Source organism: Stigmatopora nigra, chromosome 11, assembly GCF_051989575.1.
Source record: "Stigmatopora nigra isolate UIUO_SnigA chromosome 11, RoL_Snig_1.1, whole genome shotgun sequence".
Classification (NCBI taxonomy): domain Eukaryota; kingdom Metazoa; phylum Chordata; class Actinopteri; order Syngnathiformes; family Syngnathidae; genus Stigmatopora; species Stigmatopora nigra.
This window is the reverse complement of record NC_135518.1, coordinates 5207943-5229164: the sequence shown is the minus strand read 5'-3', so window position 1 is coordinate 5229164 and position 21222 is coordinate 5207943. Positions and strand designations below refer to the sequence as shown.

The 21222-nt window shown below is 39.1% G+C and overlaps 2 protein-coding genes across 2 annotated transcripts; both read right to left on the bottom strand.

The window, feature by feature from the left end:
* Window positions 1-1181: 1181 nt before the first annotated feature.
* On the bottom strand, window positions 1182-9736 carry heg1 (heart development protein with EGF-like domains 1). Its single transcript, XM_077728744.1, has 14 exons — window positions 9333-9736; window positions 6796-7729; window positions 5730-6208; window positions 5537-5653; window positions 5239-5361; window positions 4847-4950; window positions 4510-4565; window positions 4226-4389; window positions 3299-3433; window positions 3159-3201; window positions 3037-3074; window positions 2861-2948; window positions 2563-2740; window positions 1182-1909 (listed from the first exon to the last, which is right to left on the bottom strand). Exons 1-14 carry the CDS (start codon window positions 9550-9552, stop codon window positions 1766-1768), a joined length of 2823 nt encoding a protein of 940 aa, XP_077584870.1. The 5' UTR covers window positions 9553-9736; the 3' UTR covers window positions 1182-1765.
* A 458-nt stretch (window positions 9737-10194) lies between these two features.
* slc12a8 (solute carrier family 12 member 8) lies at window positions 10195-20841 on the bottom strand. Its single transcript, XM_077728247.1, has 14 exons — window positions 20723-20841; window positions 20226-20363; window positions 19690-19836; window positions 19336-19527; window positions 19014-19245; window positions 15347-15460; window positions 15184-15271; window positions 14264-14351; window positions 13689-13835; window positions 12116-12662; window positions 11941-12029; window positions 11749-11866; window positions 10742-10802; window positions 10195-10630 (listed from the first exon to the last, which is right to left on the bottom strand). Exons 2-14 carry the CDS (start codon window positions 20355-20357, stop codon window positions 10465-10467), a joined length of 2121 nt encoding a protein of 706 aa, XP_077584373.1. The 5' UTR covers window positions 20358-20363; window positions 20723-20841; the 3' UTR covers window positions 10195-10464.
* Between the last annotated feature and the right edge of the window lie 381 nt (window positions 20842-21222).

The following is a 21222-nucleotide window of genomic DNA, read 5'->3' as shown; positions in this document are numbered from 1 at the left end:
TGGCAAAGAGTGATCGTGTGTCATTGCCATTGACGGCAATAGATGTCCAATTCATTTTGACAATTTGATCCAAATTGTACTAGAAGTCACCCAAAAGCAACAGGATGGTTCTTCAGATGTACCTTAAAGTTGGAAAAGTGATCCAAAATTATTGAACTATAATGCAAAATATTGTATTTATGAATCTTTATCTATTTCTTTTTAGGTGACCCAAAAATAACCAATTTACTCACATTGTTATGATAGGTTTGTAATTCATTTAAAGTGGGTAGACTGGGATGTTTCAAATTCCTAGACAGCCCGTCTGCTGAAACTCAGACCTAGGAGTAATTTAGAGTGTTTTCTCCGTAGTTAGCTGGGATATGCTCCAACACCCTCGGGAACCTGCATAGAAAAAGCAGCATGAAGCAGGAAAATGACGGAATTTATGTGTGTATATATACATATATACATACGTACACACTCACAACCATACCTAGGGGCAATTTAGAGTGTCCAATCAGCCTACCATGCAGGTTTTTAGCATATGGGAGGAAACCAGGGTACCCGGAGGAATCCCATGCAGGCCCAGCGAGAACATGCAAACTCCACACAGTGGACATGACCTGGATTTGAACACAAGACCCCAGAGGCCAAACTGTTATTAATGTCCAGTCCATGCGGAAAACTGATAAAGCACTGCTTGATAAAATGCTTTTTGTTGTAATACACGTTGTGTCAACTAGAGAGAGTAGTCTCCCCATGTTGTTTGTCACAAGGAAAAGTCTGAGAGATTTTCTAATTAGTACATTAGGCTATAGTGTGTATATATATAATAAATATAATACAAAAAGATATTTAGTGTTCAACCAGCCTACCATGCATGTTTTTGGGATATGGGAGGAAACCAGAGTACCTGGAGAAAACCCATGCAAGCTCAGGGAGAACATCGCAAACTCCACACAGGAGGACCGACCTGGGTTCTAAACCTGGAACTGTGAGGCCAATGCACTAACCACACATCTGCCGGGCCGCCCTAATCTCAGTTTATACACATTAAAAAAATATATCATCTACTCAACATATGAATGGACAAATATAGTGTCATGCACGTAATGTAAAAAAGATTTTTTTCTGCTTTTTGGAGCACTATTTAATCAAATAACTTCTAAATAATTTAATTCAATTGAAATCAGACAGTCTATCTGTGCAATATGCCTTTATTTAAATACAAAACATCCAGCTAAAACGCCAGAATACAGAATACAAATCCATAAAAAATATTCTAAACAAATTATAATACATCTTTACATTCCAACACTGCCTTGGTACTTAAAATACTTCTAGTATAAAAAAAATATTAGATCCTTTCACACAGAGAAACACATTCATACTTAAAGCCACAGGTTTTGTCTTTCAGTGTATTTAAATGAAATTTCCATTTATGCAACATGTCCTGCAAGCTGAACGATCTGAATAAATAAAAATGGTTATCATATCAGTTAGTTTTTAGCTTCCATTAACTGAACTTTAGTGCTTTTTTCATCTTTATCAGCAGAGTTGAATGAAATAGCAACAGTGCATTTTTATATCCGTCCCCAAGTAAGATCTTTTTGCATTTATGAGCAATTGACCATAACCTACTCAAAGGCACTTATTGAGTCTAGAAAATTGTTTTGGGCACATTTAACTTGTAAATCTGTGCACTCTAGTATCATAAAGTCACAAATTGTTACATGATTCTCATCTATTGTGTCTGATGGTGCATGTGTTTTTGCCTTGAAGGTTAGAAGTAATCTCTGCGACGTGAATCGTCACTTATGAAAGATGGGTTCCATTGGGCGGGGTAGATACATGAGTGGCGAGATCCGGGTAAACCCGTGAATGGGTACAAACCATTTCTATCCAAGTCTGAGTTCCGCAATGCAGGCTGTGAGAAAGCAAAGAAATGCTGTTTAGTTATGCCAGAGTAATCTATTTTATTTATTACACATTGACAGTGATCATCAAATTCATTAGTACTACCATAGCTGCCATTGAATGGGAATTTTTCAGCGCCATTGACAGTGATAGACATCCAATCCATTTTGGACCGGGAGGGACTGGTATTGATCGTTTGATCAAAATCGGTTAGATGTGTATTGCTGATATTAGCAGCCAATGAGCTGATTTATTAAATAACAGTTAATTAGTTTCAACAATAGGAAGGTTGCTGATAAGTTCCATAATTTTCAGAGTTGTAAGTCAGGGGTGTCAAACTCATCTTTGTTGTGGGAAAAATTATAGATGGAGTTTATTTTGGCGGGCCATTACGTTTGCCAACTTGGGCTACTACAAGTAATTCACTAATTGATTATCAAATGATTTCTTTCATTTATCATGACAAGGGTGCTGGAGCCTATCCTGGCCGACTGTAGGCACCAGGCAAGGGACACCCTAAATTGGTGGCCAACCAATCACAAGGCACAATATTACTCATACCTAAGGGCGATTTAGAGTGTTCAACCAGCCTACCAAGCATGTTTTTGGTATGTGGGAGGAAACCAGAGTACCCGACAACCACAACAAAATGAGTTTTCCTACCGAATAGTAAATGTCAGTCATCTGCAGCAGATTCTTGGTGCTGCCATTCTCTTGCATTTCGATGGTTTCCCGCCCCCACTCCATGGAGATGCGGTTGCTTTTGGGGAAATCAGTGTACGGAGACATCTGCATGTCACCGCTCTTGAAGATGATCTTGTTGAGGTCATTCTTATCTTTCCTGTTGGTGGGAAGACAAAAGTTCAAAGTCAAACAATTTGGTTTCACATTGAACTTTGAGTTCATGAAAGGATCTGTTTGAACAAAGCTCCAGTGTAAGAAGATAAATACAAAATCTTACTTGCAGCATGTGACAATGAGAGCTATGATGAGTATGAGGAGTAGAGCGCCCCCCGCAGGCGATACAACAACAGCGATCAGCTTGTAGACTGCAAGGATAAAATAAAACACATTTATCATAACCAGATATTTCATTCTTATTTTTCTTGATTTATTGTGAAACTTTATAGTACTTACAATTTCCACAGTTGAATCCCCCAAATCCAAACGTGCACCTAGAACAAAATAAATGTCAGAAAGTGACTTGAAGTGTACTGTAATAAATACATAAATACTTAAATCAACAAAACAGTACTTACGGAACACAGGTGCCATTTTCCAGCTTGTAGCCATCTCCACATTCTGTAACAAGAGAAATGAGATTTCCTTTTTTAACTAGACTTTTTTTTTTATTTCAAAACAAAAATATATAATTGTATAATGTATTAATGGGGTTTACCTAAGCAGGATAAGTCATGAAGGTTGTGTTTGTAATAGCCTGGTAAACATTGGCATTGAGCAATGCCGTTGACATCTGTGCAGGTGGAACGCTCAGGGTTGCAATAAATTCCCTGGGCCACGCAGAGACTCTCCACTGAGAACATAGTGTGAACACACTTAGAAACTTGGATTACAAAAACAAAACAAAAACATTTTTCTGTGGATGTGGGATGAAACTAAAATACCCACAGAAAATCCACACAAGCACAGGGAGAACATGCAAACCACACAGTGAGCACCAACCTTGGATCAAACCCACGACCCCAAAACTGTGAAACCGACACCCTAACCACTCGCCCCCCAAGCTGGCCTGAACTGGTATAGTTTTATCATATTTAAAAGATTAGGACATGTATCAAAGTGGCGGCCCGGAGGCCAAATCTGGCCTGCCGCATCATTTTGTGTGGCCCGGGAAAGTAAATCATGAGTGCTGACTTTCTGTTTTAGGATCAAAATAAAATGAAGAGTATATATGTATATTACATTTCATTTTATTAAAAAAAACAAATCTAAATATTATATCTAAAATGGTCCAGCCCACAGGAAATCAAGTTGACGTTAAAGCTGCCCGCGAACCAACCCGAGTCTGACACTCCTGGATTAGGACATCTACATGTAAAATGTGACACTAATCACAAAAATTATAAGTTACAAAACCACTTCTGGTACGAATTAATTTCATAAGTAGCTGTTCTACTGTGTAGTTTCCCCATTAAGAAAATTTGGTGTACCATATGTCGATAAAACGTGATACAGACAACCACACACTATTACGTTCAGCTCCTCATCATGCTTGCTCAAATAACTCTGAGTGTTACACTTTTCTTATGATAAGCAGCCATCATAATAATAATAATAATGATGGCCTCTATTTTTTTTTTCATACCATGGTAGGTGAGCCTGTGGTGCAGCAACACGTGGCAGTGAGAGTGTGATGAACTGCAGTTTTTTAAAGACATCTGGACGCTGTTGGAGACTTCTGCACTTGTCACATCAGAGGAGCTGGAGAACATGTTGACGGCCAATAGATGAACGCCGTCTTGTTGTTCTCTGTGGGGAAGATGTTTTTGAATGAGTCTATGTACAGGAGAATTTGTTTGTAAAATAGCTCTTTAGGTAGTCATATTCTTGCTTGAAAGTGGATTTAAAAGTAATGTATCATGAACTTACTTCTTACTGACGGTGGAGCGGCTGTAACCTTTGATGTGGGACAATGTGGCATTTAGCTAAAGTGAAGAAAAGATATTAGCGAGAAAGCAAATAATTAACCACCCAAAATTAAAAAGGAAAATTAATCTATATGTTTCTAAGCAGAAAATCAATAGTGATTATCTGAGGAACACCTACGGAATTTTGTCAAGTCATCTTAAAATCATTCAGTGACAGTTCATAACAAAATATCAGTTCGCAATTATGATGAAGAACTTCCTCTTATTTTAAAATCCAATCACCCGAGAACAAATTGTGTTCAAATACTGAGAGTTAACCGTTTAAATCTGTTTCTCACCAGTTGAATAATATCCCTCTGGATCTCGTGTATCGTGGCACTCTTGAAGAGACTTGGGTCATGTGGCACTCTGTTTACACTGAATGTTCCTAAGAAAGTCTTTGCTGTGGAGAGATAAAATACATTCATTCAGTTTCCATACCGCTCATCCTGACAAGGACCGCGGGGCTCCGGGAGCCGTATGTGGGAGGGAACCGGGGGTACACAGAGAAAACCCACACAAGCCTGGTGAGAACATGCAAACTCCACAAAGTAAGTTGCAAACTTGGTATAGAACGCATGATCTCAGAATTATGAGGCTGACATGCAAACTACTCACCCACTGGGTAGAATACAATGAGAGCTAAATAAAGACATTTTCAAAGGCAGCATTTTAAATTATTAAAATGTACCTCTGGTGCATGTGCGTCCATCCTCAAGGTCGAAGCCCAGTGGACACTCACAGCTGAAGGAACCCTTTGTGTTTACACATCTGGAGCCAACAGGGCAGGGATCATTCTCACACTCGTCCATATCTGCATATACAATAGAATTTTAGTCATCTATTTCTTGACACTAAATGTTATTTTCAATGTCATTATACAACTAATCTGTATGTATAGTCCAATTCATGTTGTCATTTTGTACAATTTAATCTAAATCTGTACCATTTTTTTTGTTTTGGGGATACATAATGTGTTGCAAGCCTACCCTGATTACAGATGGGGCCCGTCCAGGCCTGTTGACACCCACAAGTGAACTGATAATGTTCATAGCTTGTGCACGTTCCTCCATTCATGCATGGGTTTGATATGCAAGGGTCTGCTTCTGTTCATAAAAAAAAAAAAAACAGTTCTATACTTTCTGTTCCAAAATGTAAAATACCCACTTAATTATTACTCACTTGTTGATGTCGCCTTAGTGGCTAGCACATGAGTGGGTGTTGTTGCCATTATTCTCTCAGTGGTCACCATGTCCGTCACTTGTTTACGAGTGGTAGAGGGAGACCCTGAGCTTTTTGTCAGGTTGTGGAGGATGTAAGGAGCTGTAGTGTGTCGTATTTGGGTAGGCGTGGTGATGACTATAGTGCTTGTGCTTGTTTCCTGCATTGAGATGGTGACGTCAGAGGGCTTGACAGGCCCAACTGGTGACGACAGGCTTTGGTCAGTGTTGGAGAAAGGAGCAATTGGGGCTGCAGAGCTCTGTCGAGCCAATGTGGGGGTGCTGGTTATGGACGACGTGGAAGAGATAATGGCTTGGGTGGGAGACTCTGGAGTAGAGTTAATGGATGTGCTACTCAGCTTGGACGATGAAGTGGCGAGTTGGAGAGAGCTACTGGTGGACATAGTTGATGTACTTTTATCTTCTTCTGTTATTTCAGGACTGTTAGGAGTACAAATTCAAATACATTATTATTATTTATTTTTTTCATTTAATTATTATTTCTGAATTTTATAGTTTAACAAGTACAGCTCAGTTAAAAACAAACAAATAATAATATCGTAAATTACTGTCTAAAATTACTCAACGGGTGCACCTAAAACTTTGAAAGACAGAATATATCTTTTTTAATCTACTGATGCAAGTTTAACAAGTAAATTTGCAGATTATTTTCTTTTTTATGTAAAACCTACAGAAGATGGAAGGGACATGATGCCAAAAGGTAAAGTGCCCACTTTAACATATATGGTGATGCCGTGAATTTGGCTGCTTAGGTCGAAACCCTCTTTTTCAATTGCCTTCTATTTTTACTGTTACTGTTGCCTATTTTGTAGCTGACAAAGTCCTGCTTAATACTCCAGTACTTTTTCTTTCAAAGTTAACAGTTTCTGCATAAATGATTAAATTATAAATCAACAATACAGTGAACATCAACAGAAATTTTAACATTTACTTCACAAGTCATCATCCAAATATGATTTGGGAACCTCTACATGAGCGTATGAATTCATGGAGAAGAAAAAAATTACCTCTCAGTTTCAGTGACTGATGTTGTAGTGATGAAGACCTCCGTGGATTTCATGTGGGTGTCATACTGATTTGTTTTACTAGTTAGTCGGGCAGCTTGAGTGGAAGTAATTTGTCCCTCCTCACTTCTAGATGAACTCTCTGTGCTCAAGATAATGTTCAGAGCGCTATAGCCTACTGTCGTACTAGAAGATTCAGTGAAAGGTTTCACCGTGGACTCTTCGTACGATGCCGAATTCCGGCTTCTTTCAGGCGATATGACTGAATATGTAGAGGAGAAGGAGTCATCTAGTGCACGGTCAGTGCTGGACATACTGGGTGAAGAGAGTAAAGTTGTCTCTGATGTTAGCATGTATTGATGCTCAGTGGCATTCAGCCGAATTCCGATGTGGTTTTGGGTTCCTATGGATATATCTGGAAATGACGATTGAGTGAGCGAAAGGTTTTTGGTTTCTTCGGTGGACAGGGCACTGTGGGTGTAGTCTTCAGTTTGTGTTTCCCCTGTAGATTCAGTACTCCAAGTTGAGGGGGATTGATGAGCGCTGGAGTGCTCTGTAAAGATTGAGGGGGAGGAGTTGTTTTTAGACGAAGACGAGGTGACAGATAGCAGAGTCCTCTCTCCCGCCCGGTTGATAGTGGTTGCAGTGAATTTGCTGTCTGTGAGGGTTTGAGTCTGTGACCTGAAGGGGACGACATCTTCCAGACTGTGGTGAGAAGAGTCCTGTGTCATAATCGGAGAAAATATCGGTTTGTTGGAGACCCCTCTGGTGATGTCAGACAGATTTTGGGTTTGTGATGCATCCTTCCAGTCTTTGCTGCTAACGCCGGATTCAGATGAGGTGCTGTCCAGGGAGGATGTGAATATCTCGGTAGATCTACGAATAGCCTCCAGTGACTTTGTACTTGTTTCTCTTAAACTTTGTGTTTGCTCAGTGTCTGAAAAACAAAACAGAATTCTTTTTAAAATCATTCACTGAGGAAATTTACATATTGTCAGTGCTGAAATACATATATATATATATATATATATATATATATATATATATATATATATATATATATATATATATATATATATATATATATATATATATATATATATATATATATATATATATATATATATATATATATATATATATATATATATATATATATATATATATATATATATATATATATATATATATATATATATATATATATATATATATATATATATATATATATATATATAACCAACTTAGTCAGTACAATGATGCAATTCCAACAATAGTCACTAGGGAGCGCCAGGTAACTTGATAGATAATGATGTGAGGAGTCCTGCTGTTTGTAGCAGAGCAGAGGCAACATTACTGGGTGGAGAACAATTGGCAGGCGGAATTTTCTACTCTAACAAAGGTTTGAAGGCCTAAATATGGAGGCAAATGTCTCCTCTGGGGATCTGTCACTTCCTTCCTAAAGCTGAGTGAGCATTGAGCACAAGGCAGAAGAGCGACACTCGCACAGGCATGCAGTTCAAAGAATTGTTTTTAAATCCACTAACCACTGGAATTACAGCTGGATCTCTTTCTTGGGTTTACAGGAACAATAACTCAATAAAAAGACAATGTTTGAGTACTGTAAATGTGATCCATTTGTTTTTATCGAAGGGGGGTAAGAAAAGTTTGAATAAACGCAAGTAATGTTATACTGTTTTTAGTCTATTTTGCTGGGGTCTTTTCAAGATGAACATGTGGGTGTAAGGAGGCAAGTAACAAGAGGATTTGAAATGGCAACTGACCAACTTTATGTCCAATATTTGAAATCCTATTTCAATCATTTTGAGGGCTTTGGCGCTACTTTCAAATGTATTAGAAGGACTGTAGCTTGCATATTTGAGTCATATTTAACATTTAAGTACAAACCATTTGCATTTAATATTTAACATTTTGCTGCTGAAGGAAAATATAGAAGTACAACTGTTAGTATTTATTATATTTTAAGCAGTTTTATGCTGTACTTTTACAGCAATGAAATTAAGTAATCAGTATTGGGGGGAGCACTAAAAAATATATACTATATAGGCGGCAAAGTGGTTAGTGCATCCGCCTCACAGGTCCAGGGGTTCGATTCCGGGTCAGTCCTTGCTATGTGCACCTTGCATGTTCTCCCCAGGCTTGCATGGGTTTTCTCCAGGTGTTCTGGTTTACTCCCACTTCTCAAAAACATGCACTGTAAGCTGGTTGAACACACCAAATTGCCCTTGGGTATGATTGGTTGTCTTTCCCCTTGTGCCCTGCAATTGGCTGTGCCTGAATTCAGCTGCAATAGGCTCCAGCACCCCCACAGCCCCTGTGAGGATAAGTGGTTCAGAAAATGAATGATTTATATTTAAAGTTTTCTTTAAAAAATGTTATTGTGTGGTTATCAATAATGTAAATATGAAAATATACGTTTTAGTAATTCATACTGGCCTAAAGAATAGTAAAAACAATCACGAATGCACATTGGGGGGTCAGAGCACTTGTTACGTAGGCCAAAGAAACGCGCATCTTACCCGTGTGCGCGAACAGCGAGGATGGGGCTGAACTCTCACTTTTAGGACCAGAAGTGGACGTCAACTCGTACCCTGTGTTGTTCAAATAAGAGTCAAAAGCGGTCGTTCCTGCATCTGTTCTACTCTTTATGGGGGTCCCAGCCCCGAAGGGCCACCACGATGGAGTCAATGTGAACAACAGGAACAAGCCGAGGAAGGGATCCCGCGACCACGTTTTCATGATTCCCAAGAATCCAGTGCGGCGATCGGGGAAAGTCGAGTTAAGACCGGCGAGTCTCCCGGGGACCTCATGGAGGGGGGCGTTTTAAAGAACTTCCGCAGCCCGTTCGAGTGATCCGCCTGATGTGTAGCCGTTATCGGGGAAAGGAAGATGACCGAGGCGAGACGGCAAACAACAGCCTGTTATCAGGGTGCTGGATAAAGGGCTCCTCCTCCTTTACCCACGCGCGCAGGCACGCACGCACGCACTTGCATAGTAGATAACGCCAATAACAAATTCAATGTAAGATTATTTATTTTTAACAGGACTAAGTGTCTATTTTTTGCATTACACTAGTATCATCACTTTTGCTCATGATGCCTGGCTGTGTGGTATTGATTGATCCTGATAATATATCTATTTATTGTAATGTATATTTTTGAAAATATATATTTTTTGAAAATATTGTTATTGCTAAATTATTTATTTTTATATAACTAAGTGTGTATTTTGTTGTATTACACTGGTATCATCTCTTTGGCTTATGATACCTGGCTGTGCGATATTGATCGATCCCGATGGGAGTTCATTTCAATTCTGAATTTATGGATTTAAGGAAAACTCTAATGACAGAAGGGACATTTTTATGGTATCTGGGGACGGTATATGTATCTTATGGTTTCTTTATGTTGTAATCTCTACTATGTTATACAGTGCAAGTAGTTATGAAATGAATACATATGAAGTCGAATACTCCTGGACTCACATGAATCATGAGTACACAATTTGAATGTAGTCTGACTTAGCTTTTTGTACAACATGTAATCAGAAGTCCTTAAATCTTTCAGATACTGATAGAAACTGACTACAGAAAGATTTTGCGCAAGACAAATTTGCAAAAAATAATGTACTATAGTTGAAATACTGCTTAAGTCACCAATGTGGCTGTTGTACCACCTCATCCTTCATAATGAACAAGGACTGATGGTAGCGATTCCGAGATGCAAAGTCAGCATTTTCTTCTGTCAGCTGCTTAGTTTTAAGGCCGACAACTGATAGACATGGTGTCACGACGATTTCATCTCTATGAGGTTTCCATCTGGCGGCACATGTCAATCATGTTCAAAGTTAAATTTGGGCATGTTATCAGGGCATGATTCAGGCAGTCACATTCATAGTATACAGTAAATACAAATAATAGAACGGATACCTGCAAATGCGCGTCAACGTTGATTTGAGCCACGCAAATAAACTGAATCGGGCCCCGACACCTGAAAATATTAATGAAAAGAATATGTTACGTCAAATAATAGATGAAATAGCATGCAAATATTTCAAGTGAATTTAGTAGCACAGAAGAGTGTTCTCATCAAACCCATTACTACAAATTCGAAGTAGCAGAAAAATGTGCTGCTGGTGCTCGATCAAATGTGATGTGAGACTTAAATGACCCTACAACCGCCGTTCTTAGGATGTTGAGCCTCAATAGCTGCCAGGCTGAAACAACCTATAAGCTCCGTCCTTGATTATAATATCAGTTTGTATTACAGTCTGGAATACAGTGACCAAACTGGAATGTGCCCAATCATTACAAAACGATCCTTTGTTGGACTGGGAAAGGATGACGTGAATGAAAAGTTAAGAAGCTAAAATCCAGGTTCACGAAATCTGTTAAATTACTAAATGTTTGGTTAATATTACAGTATTGCATATTACTACTCATATTCTATTTACAGCACTTTTTTGTTTGGACCAGAACCAAAGACCCACGGCAGGTGTAGGTTTTCATTCAAACATATCCAATAAAGAGAGATTTACCAAAGAGTATTCTGCTAACACAAGAAGTACCTGACTACAATCAATTGATTACACTAGTAAGACACCAGATTGGTGGAAAGGTGTCATTTAGTTTGGTTGAAATGAAAACACTTTGTAGAATGGGTTTGAGAACACTCAGCTAATCTTTAAGTTACTGCAAAATTCCTTTTCTGGTCTCTTTGACCTCACTACTTCAAAATTGGATCATTTCTTGTGTTTCATATTATGAACCTTGGATGTCCAAACTATTCCACAAAGCGGTGCTAGTTTATCTTCCGACAAATCAAGCACTATCGGTTTAACCAATGATGTTTCAAAGTCGTCAATGGCAGCAAATGTATTAAATGGGTGTCTCATAATGACATGAACCTCATATTAATGGTGTAGTGGGAAAGTTACCACTTTGTAGTCCAGGGCTGGTTTTACCAATGTAGAAGAAGAGCAGCAGGGCAACAACTATATTTGCTAGTGCGTAAATCCACTGAATAACAAACATGATCAAAAAGGAACTCAATGCCTGAAAGATAAAAATAGACACAAACTGGACTCATTTAAATCAGATAAAAACAACAAATCAAGTGCAAAACTCACACCAACAAGAGCCATCCAATGGTTGCTAAACTTAGCATAGGTTGAGTCAGGATGGGTTTTAATTTCTAAGTTCTGCTGGTCTGCTTTACCTGTAAGATCAATAGTATGAACACAATAATGGTGTTAATAAAAGAGAATGTTAATAAAATTGTATTTTCTGTCAAATGTGGAGTACCTCTACTGCTAGACCCAGAAGATGGATTTAGTTCAACACAAGTTTTCTTTTGCTCCACCTCAGCCACTTCCTCAGGCGGGTCGTCCTTATCTTCAAACACATTCTTGTTCAAATTCAAGCCAAAACTGTCCATCAGCTTCTGCTTGACCTCTTTGCCCGAGCTCCTCCCTTGTAAGGCCATTTGAGGTCCTGGAACTCCGCTGGAGGAAGAGGGAAAAATCCGATCCATATCCTTGGTAAACTCAAGCAAAGTGCCCTTTCTCTCTGGGTTTTCTCCTGCACTTCCATAATCAGGGGTAGTTGTCTCAATCAGGGGTTGCCTGGTGGATCTTTGCAGGCTTCCTACATCTTGGTTGGTTTTGCCCTTTTCCATCAACTTGACTGTCATAGATACGCAGAAGTAGGAGTAGTCAATGAAGCTGTAGGTGAGCATAAAGTTGATGGTGACGATGGGTGCCAATATGTTGACCTGGCCAATGAAAACAAAGGCCATGCTAAGCAGGCTGGTCAGAAAGATGGCTGCTACAGGAGTCTTGTTTGGGCCTTTCTGTAGGACAGTTTTACATGGTTAGTCACAACAAACAAGGACATAGCCGCACTGATGCTTTTGCATGTGTCAAACTTAGATCCAGCCAACCATGTCATGTTGTAGGTCAAAGTCTATTCATTTCAAAATAGTTGCAAGCACAAAAGATAAGATTTAAGGCCTTTCTATGTTCTGATGGACACTTTGGCTTCCTCCCACTTTACAAAATGTTCACTGAAGTTTACATTTTTTTTTGCATAAACACTTTATGGGGCTCTTTAATTGACAAAACAACTTGAATGTTCTTCAGTTTTCCTCTCTCCGTTGCATCAACAATAATCATCTCTTTGCCAAATTCACACCGACTTTTCAAACCGTTTGAAGCTGTAGCTTTTTAACTCGCCTGGCTTTTTCTTCCTAGGTCATATCGGCCGGTTACATGAGCGCCGCTGTGCGTCTGGCATAGATCCAGAGCACACAGTGGAGCAGAGTCCAGCCTGTCGCCCTTCCTGCGTTTGTTCTGAACCTTTGATTTGGGCCAAGATGTCTCGAGCCTCATTCCAGCCCAATGAGAGAGGTTAGAGTCAGACACTGCTGCCAGTCTAAGGAAAAGTGGGGTGGACGGGGTCGGGAAAGTCACCAGGACTCTTGTGTGTTTATATGTGTGCAGTGAGCTTGTCTTTGCTGTATTGCAGTCAATCTGCTCACTTCTTTACTGGTGGTCGTGCGCTATAATTAGTGACTCTCCTCCATTCCTTTCATACAATCAGACCTGAAGCACTTCAGGTCAATCTTAGGTGGGGGCTTTTACAAATATTAATGATTTAAAATGGACAACATTTTAAGGTTAAAGTTTAAAGTTGACAACAATAAATGTTTAGTTCTTTTAAACTATGAGAGCTGGAGGTCATTCATGGCAAAGAGTCAATGGCAGCTAATAAAATAAAGTGGTAAACTTGGTCTTGAGATCGTTAATTCCGGAATATTAGCAACTCATTAATTACCAGACAATGTTTCAAAATGTAAAACTGTATTCATCCAACACACCCCTTTTCCCAGAAAGGTCAATGCAGGGATGACTTTCTCTTGGGCGATGCACTGAAGGATCCTGGGTGCTCCGTACAAGCCGCCCATGCAGGAAGCCAGGGAGGAGACATAGAGCCCCAACAGAAACAGGAAGCCCACCAAGGAGACCTGAAGGAAGGAGGAAAGCAAACAGAGGCTGGAAGAGGATAGGGTGGGGTGCCAGCTACACCCTGTTCAGTTCCGCTCTAGTCAGACCTTAAAAAAAATAGTCAGTATTAACCCCGGATGAACAGGTCAAGGTGAATGAGTCCATTTGTCATGTAGTTAACTTTACTCACATCTGAGGCGTGTATTATGTCACACTGTATTTTACCATAAATACATTGATTTTATACTTTTGAAACAAACAGAAGTTAAAAAGAGGCTCCTATGTGAAGTTAATGACTTGCTTTAAAGTACTTTTTAAGTTAAGTATGGGAATTTTAGTTTTTTTTGACATTGGTAATGTTTGAAATAGTTTAAGTGGTTAAGTTCATGATAATATTGTGGTTCTTGGTTAAATGGAGTCTTTAACACCATCGGTATAGGGTTGTTACCTTTTCTGATATCAAGAAGTCATATCGCAGAGCTTCTCTGCTACATATGGCCCCGAGGAGGAAGACAAAGACCAGATACAGGAACCACCTGTGGGTCCCCAGCAATACACCACACTTATTTAACAATTTGTTCTATTCACTGATTTTGGCCTTATAAATAAGACTTGAGTTAGCCTGTTATTTCTAAATGTCATCACTCTGACTATAAAGATATCCCAAGTCTCAAGGGAAGTTCCATGGGTCACCCTGAGGCCTGCGAGTCAGTTAAAATATCCTGGATTTTGGGTTTATGGGAGGAAGTGTTCCTTGGGGGGTGGGGGGGTGTTGTTTGGGTCAATGTGAGTGAGAGCATGCAAGCGAAATACTAACTTGTTTCTTTTAATAGCCGAATACGCAGGCATGGGGGAGATATGGAAGGACAGAGTCAAAGTAGGTAAGTAAGATGACTGTTTGTTAGATAGGGAAACTGAACTATACTGATTAATCTAATATTACAGTGATGTTGGTTCCCTACCAAAGCTGAAATGCAGTTCTCCCCTGCTGTTCATCGCATGCTGCCGACCTGATTTTTATAACTGAACTTAAGTTAAGTCGACCAAACAGTTTCTGTGCAACTGTATGACTTCAAACACTTCATGTGCTGGATGACGCCTTCAATGCCACAGTAACTTGTCAGATGAGTCAATAATGTGTATAAAAAAGCCAAATTCCGATTTGGACTGGTAAAATTTGTGAACAAATAGCCCACAAAAATGGATATGAGGACAAAACAGATTGGAATCCAATATGCCAAGATATGTCAAGATTAAGATTTCATTATTTACTAGTGGATTATATATAGGGTTTGCCCATTTCTGTCTCTTCCTAATTTTTGCATCTAATCATTTTGTTTTGTGTGATAGAATGTGTGTTGATCCTACGAGGTGAAGACAGCTGCTAGTGTTCCCACAGGGATGTTGTGTTCAGGTCGCCTCAGGTCTGGGCTCATGTTGAAGCCTGACATAACACCTAGAGACAACACACAGAGGAATGTAAACAAACTATTGTAATGTTGGACTTAAGTCACTGAGCAGACACACCCACCTGTAGCAGCAGGGAAGAAGACCCCAAATACTGTGAAGAAATTTTCTCCTGGGCTATATTCAGGCAGTGTGTTGCGACTGAGAAGACCAACTGAATAACCCATGAAACCATGCGCTAAAACACGAGGTAGAGAAAAAGGAAATCCATCATAATGGAACCTCATCATCTGGTTATCCAATTAAATAAATGGAGCTTTCTTGGCTGAGATTTGTTTGACATTTTTATTGCCACTTGACATTTGCTCTTTGTTCTGCAAAGTTTGTTTTAGTAGTTTAAAAATACATACATAGTATAAAAGACACTGCATATATTTTAGTTTTTGTAGGCCAAAATTCTTGTAACTGTATATTGTGTTGTTGCATTGTCCTTTTTTAAATTTAAAAACAAATCTAAATTTTAAACACCCAATACATTTAAACCTGATGCTGATTCTCTGAAAATGATGTAATCTGGAACATCCCTATTTTATGACATGTAAGACCTTTAAGCAAAAGGGCAAGAGACTACTGCTAATTTTAAAAATGCATATTTTATTATAAAATCTCCTAAAATGCTTAAGCATTATTGTGTTCAAATAATTATATTTTCCATTATTGTTAAATAAATGAATGCAATGTTCAATAAACAAAATCAATCAATTGAAAATGATTAAAAACAGATATAAATAATGGTTATGGCCCCTAACTTTAATGCCATTGACAGGGCTAGACATCCAATCCATTTTGGCTACTAATTGGCTAAAGGAATGTTCATTTGCACCACCTCAAAATCATGTCTACTCCCTCAATGATGACCAATGAGTTGAAATTGTTCTCTACCTTGTAAGGGTTTTACAAAAAAGAAGAACTTGTGCATGAAAGGTTTAATTCTATTCAAAAAGGCTTTTGAGTCAACATCAAATTCATTACAATGGATGATGGATGATCCCTAATTGAAAATGTCTTATTTGCACATACAAACCCTAATGACAGCACCACCCTTTACTCAACAGTCTTCACATCCAAATTGCACATGAACAGATTGTTCAGCATTGCTGGAGGCCTTTTATTAACTCTAAAATGCTCCGCCAACACCGGATATTTCCCCCTTGATTATCTTGCAATTGGAAAGAATGTGTTCTCCCGGATTAATGACATGTTTATCCGAAAGGAAGTAACCACCCAGTTCAGAAGCTACACAGCTTCCAAGTTTGAACAAAAAGAGAGGGTTTTTTTTCTTTTGTTTCTAAAGGACAACAGAAACACCAAACAGCTGGGCGTAAAAGTTATAAAGTGCACGTAACACAGAACAGGAATTTAGAAAAAAAAACATTAAAAGTGATCCATTTGAATTGTGATGTTTGGCATTAAATCATCATGTTTCAGGGCTAATGACAGCACTAGACGCCCAATCTATTTTGACTGGGAGGGACTGGTAGCATTTTTTTCTCAATTGGCCTCTCCCAGTCAAAACAAATGAGAAAGATTGATTGACTGTTTGGTGAAAAGTGAGTTGGAAACATGCAATTGATTCTTTTATCCATAAAATTAATGAAATATTGATGCATTTTTTTTGGATGGCCTGGTGATCAAGTGGTTAGCGTGTCAACCTCAAGGTTCTGGGGTCGAGGGTTTGATCCCAGGTGCGTCATCACTGTGTTGAGTTTTCATATTCTCTGGGTATTCCGGTTTGCTCCCACATGCCCAAAACATGCATGCTAGGCTGGTTGAACACTCTAAATTCCCCCTTGTATCAGTTAGAATGGCTGTCCATCTCCTTGTGCCCTGCGATTGGCTGGCCACTGACTCAGGGTGTCCCCCGACTGGTGCCCATAGTTAGCTGGGATAGACTCCAGGTTTCAATAAGGCTCAATGGGAATAAGAATGTCTCTTGATACGAAAGAACTTTCAATTTCTTAGAGCATTCTCTATTTTGTTTTGAAATTGTCAGAATATTGTTGCTGTCCACTGGCTTCTCATTGGGTAGAAGGGAGCAACTTTATCCTTTGCTTTTTATCATGAGACCCAAAAAAAAGTGGAGAAACATGGTGTTTTCAAAGTGTTCAAAAGTCTTGCTATCGCCTCTTTTTGCCTCTTACAAAATTGGTATACTTCTATCATTTTTAGAGGGGCAGTATTGGGGACCCTAGAACAATTGGTACCAATATTGTAAGGAAGGGTGTATAAGAAAAGAATGGGGGCTCCTCTTTTTGTTCTGCATTCCTCCGATACTCAGTGGAATGCAGATTACATGTGTCCGAGGCCTCTCCCTCTGCCTGACCTCTCTGTCACCCACATCATCAGGCTGTGTGGTTCCAGCGGTAAGGCAGGTCCCACTGAGATGACTGGCAGCTGCACAATAGTGAGGAGCGCAAAGAGACGTTTGGCTTGAGAGGGTAGAAAGTGGCCTCTCATCTGAACTCCAGCTTTCTTTCTTTGTCATTTTGCAAATATGTGGCTGAGTCTGGTTAACACCCAAAAGCCATGACCATAGGATCATATTATAGTTTTGTTCAGAGAAAAGTCTCCAACTACTTTTATCCATCACAATGAGAATGTTTAAGTCAAACTTGTTGTGGTTGTGGTTGCACAGACAATAACTTGGCAGTAGTGTCATGCTCAAATTGTCAAAATCAATTACAATTGAGATTTCCTCCTCCTTTTGAGCATGGCAGACACACTTTTAAAAGGATGGATATCGTATAACGACCATTGATAACAGCAAGTAAATGAACTCTTAGAGTCTGAATCTAGTCTAGTCTGAATCTAATCAGAAATGGGAAATAAACTATAGCGGCAGACAGTGACTACAGAAGCTTCTCCGTCAGGATGTGCTCAAGTTGAGTGTTCAGTGAGTGCAGTTTAATCTGGGTTGTTCCAGCCAGCTGAGGGACCTACTGGCAACCAGCCAAAGATGAAGTAACCACAACACACAGCCCATAACTGGAAAAACCTGGATATATAACTTTTTTAGGTACTAGTTTCGTATTTGGCTATATAATCTGTTTATCTATACAAAATTAGGTTAATTTTGCCATGTGCAGTAGTTTGAGTTACATATATACCTATACATGCATGATAGTTTAAATTCATATGGATATTAACTTTGAAATACCAAACCTGAAAGGACATGGAAAATCATTTGAATGGGATTTTCTACTTCTTTTAAACCAGCTGAAAAAATAGGCACATTTTCTATATGCAATCTTGTGTTATCAAACTGTAAATGAAAATAAAAACTAGGTTGAAAAAGTGAAAATTGGTTTAACTTAAAAATATATACTGTGTAGTGTAGTGTACAGTACTGTAGTTAAAATGAGCGTCAATTGGTCTACTATAGATAGTTTAGCGACATCTACTGGGGATTACATGGTATTCTGCTCAACGGTGGCTCTGGAGACCATTGTACCCTTTTGAAAAGGTATTAAATCGGTCCTCAAAGGGCAACAGTGGAGGCAGGTTTTCATTCAAACTGAACAAGAAGACACAATTTGCAAGACACTTCATTTGTTAAAGTCTTGGCACTGGATTGGTTGGAACAAAGACCAGGACCCACTGTGGCCCTCTATGGAATTGGTTTGAGACCTCTGTATAAAAACTATATGCTGCAATGGGTAAAACACTGGGAAAAATACTGTCAAGCCCTCTATGATGGAGTAGAAATGAAAAAAAACTGAATGTTGCCCTACCTGGGTCAAGATGTGTAAAGGTACCGATGACAAAGTCCAGCGTGGAGATGGCCAGCACCGCCAATAACAGCAGCTGGAGTCTCACAATCCACTTGACGCCTGCCAGGTTGATTCCAAGCAAGGCAAGCAGAACTCCAGCTGACATGCCTCGCACTGCCCATTGGCTTTTAAAGGCCAACAGTTGTGCTACCGACTCCGAAAAGCCTGTTATGTACATAGCACCGGCGACACACTATGACAGAAAACAATGTGGCCACTTATATTATATATATATACTTTGCTCCCCAAAAAAGATGTAAAATTAGTTCCATTCAGTGCTCACCTGTCCAAAAACATAGAGAAGGCCAACGCTACCTCCCACCCTCCCACCGAGGACTGTGGAGATCATGGAGTACACACCTCCACTTCCAACCCCACAGTATTCACACACGCCAATCCCAGACATCACAGTGACCAGTGCAAACAGAACCACCATTGAGACAAGGAGCATGCCAACCAGCACACCTGTGTTACCCTGGAAGATTCAGCAACACTGTGACGTTAATATTTGCAAGTCCATTTTCAACACAACTCAAACTTATGAGCTCTATGTACAGTAGCTCTATTTCTTAACATATTTAAATGTGGGGCTGCTCACTATGAGTTTCTACTGTACAAATTAGTGGTATGTACTTACCACTAAAAAGCCTGTCCTCAGGAACAAAACAACACCAAAGATGTTTATCATACATGTGGTGAAGACTCCATCCCAGGTACCAAAGAGAACCGGCTCCCACATAAAAAGTTTGATTCTCCACCACGGCTGACTGGACTGCTGAAAGCCCTAGCCATAAAAACACAACAGTTCTTAATAAAAAAATTTTTACTTAGTCGAACTTGAAAAAGAGTCTCAACCTCATAAAGGTTTCATTTTCCCTCACGGAGATGGTAGATGTAAGAGTATTAAATGGCAACAGTGGTTATTGTCACATAAAAGCTGACATCTATTTGCACAAAGGGCGATGCTTTAAAAAGACAATAGTAAGCAAATGTTGAGTTTCAATTGAAACCATTCTGTCTTTTAAAATAAATGTGTAAAAGTTCAGGATCTTGGTTACTGCTTGATGTCTGCTAGTATGTGCCGAGTGTGAAATGCCATTACACCAACCAATGTCAATGGACTCCCTATTTTATTTCAATCAAGATAATGAAATTAGAGCAGTCTGGTCTTACCTGTGCATCCTCATGGAACAGATCATTCTCCTGAGGATTAGTGTTGCTTGAATTACGCTCTTTTCCCAGGGTTGCTCCATCTCTTAAATCACCATAGATATGTCCTGGCCATCCCACTGGCAAAGACTCCATTACAACCTACAGTTGGACAGGTAAGTGACCACCAGAACTTTACAATACCATTCATTACATAGCATTTAGTGTCTTAAAATTCTCCCTGTAAAAAAAAAAATTGAAAAGGATGATGCACAGCAAAGACCTTTCTGATTATACCTAGATGCCAGTATATACAAGTAGAATGTTATAGTTCAGTTGTAACCATTATCCATATGAACCTATTCACGTGTAGTACTCTTTTTTTTTTTTGTTACTAACTAAATTTAGCATTAGAAATAATTAGCAAGTTCTGATTATGAAAATCAAAATGGAGACATCACAAAATGAGACAAAGATTTAAAGTTTTGAACCAGCATGACTTACTGTGTTTAAATACTTACCTTTCACACTGAATTAGTCCATGATGGCTATACAAAGGTGCACATTCCCAAAGACTTCAAATGTTAAATTAAGGCCAGAAAATGAACAAGGTGGACAAGCAAGTGAAGGCCGGTAGCTGGTTGCCAACTGGAGCGAATGTTTCTTACTTTGTTTGCTGGGTGTTCCTGCTATGCTCTGTTGGTTTTGGCAATAAATCTACGAGGTAAAGTTTACCAATGATCACACTTGTAATGGGAGACAATACTGTGTCTATAATGTGTCGAGTTTGCATGTTCTCCCCAGGCTTGTGTGGGTTTTCTCCGGGGTTTCCTCGCACATCCTAAAAACATGAATGGTAGAAGACTCTAAATTGCTCCTAGGTATGAATGTGAGCGTGAATGGTTGGCCCTAACACCCCAGACCCTTGTGAGAATAAGCAAATCAATGAAAAAAAAAAGAAAAAGAAAATTAACGTGTCTATATCTAACACCTAGTTTTGTTAAAAGACTATACTGGTTAT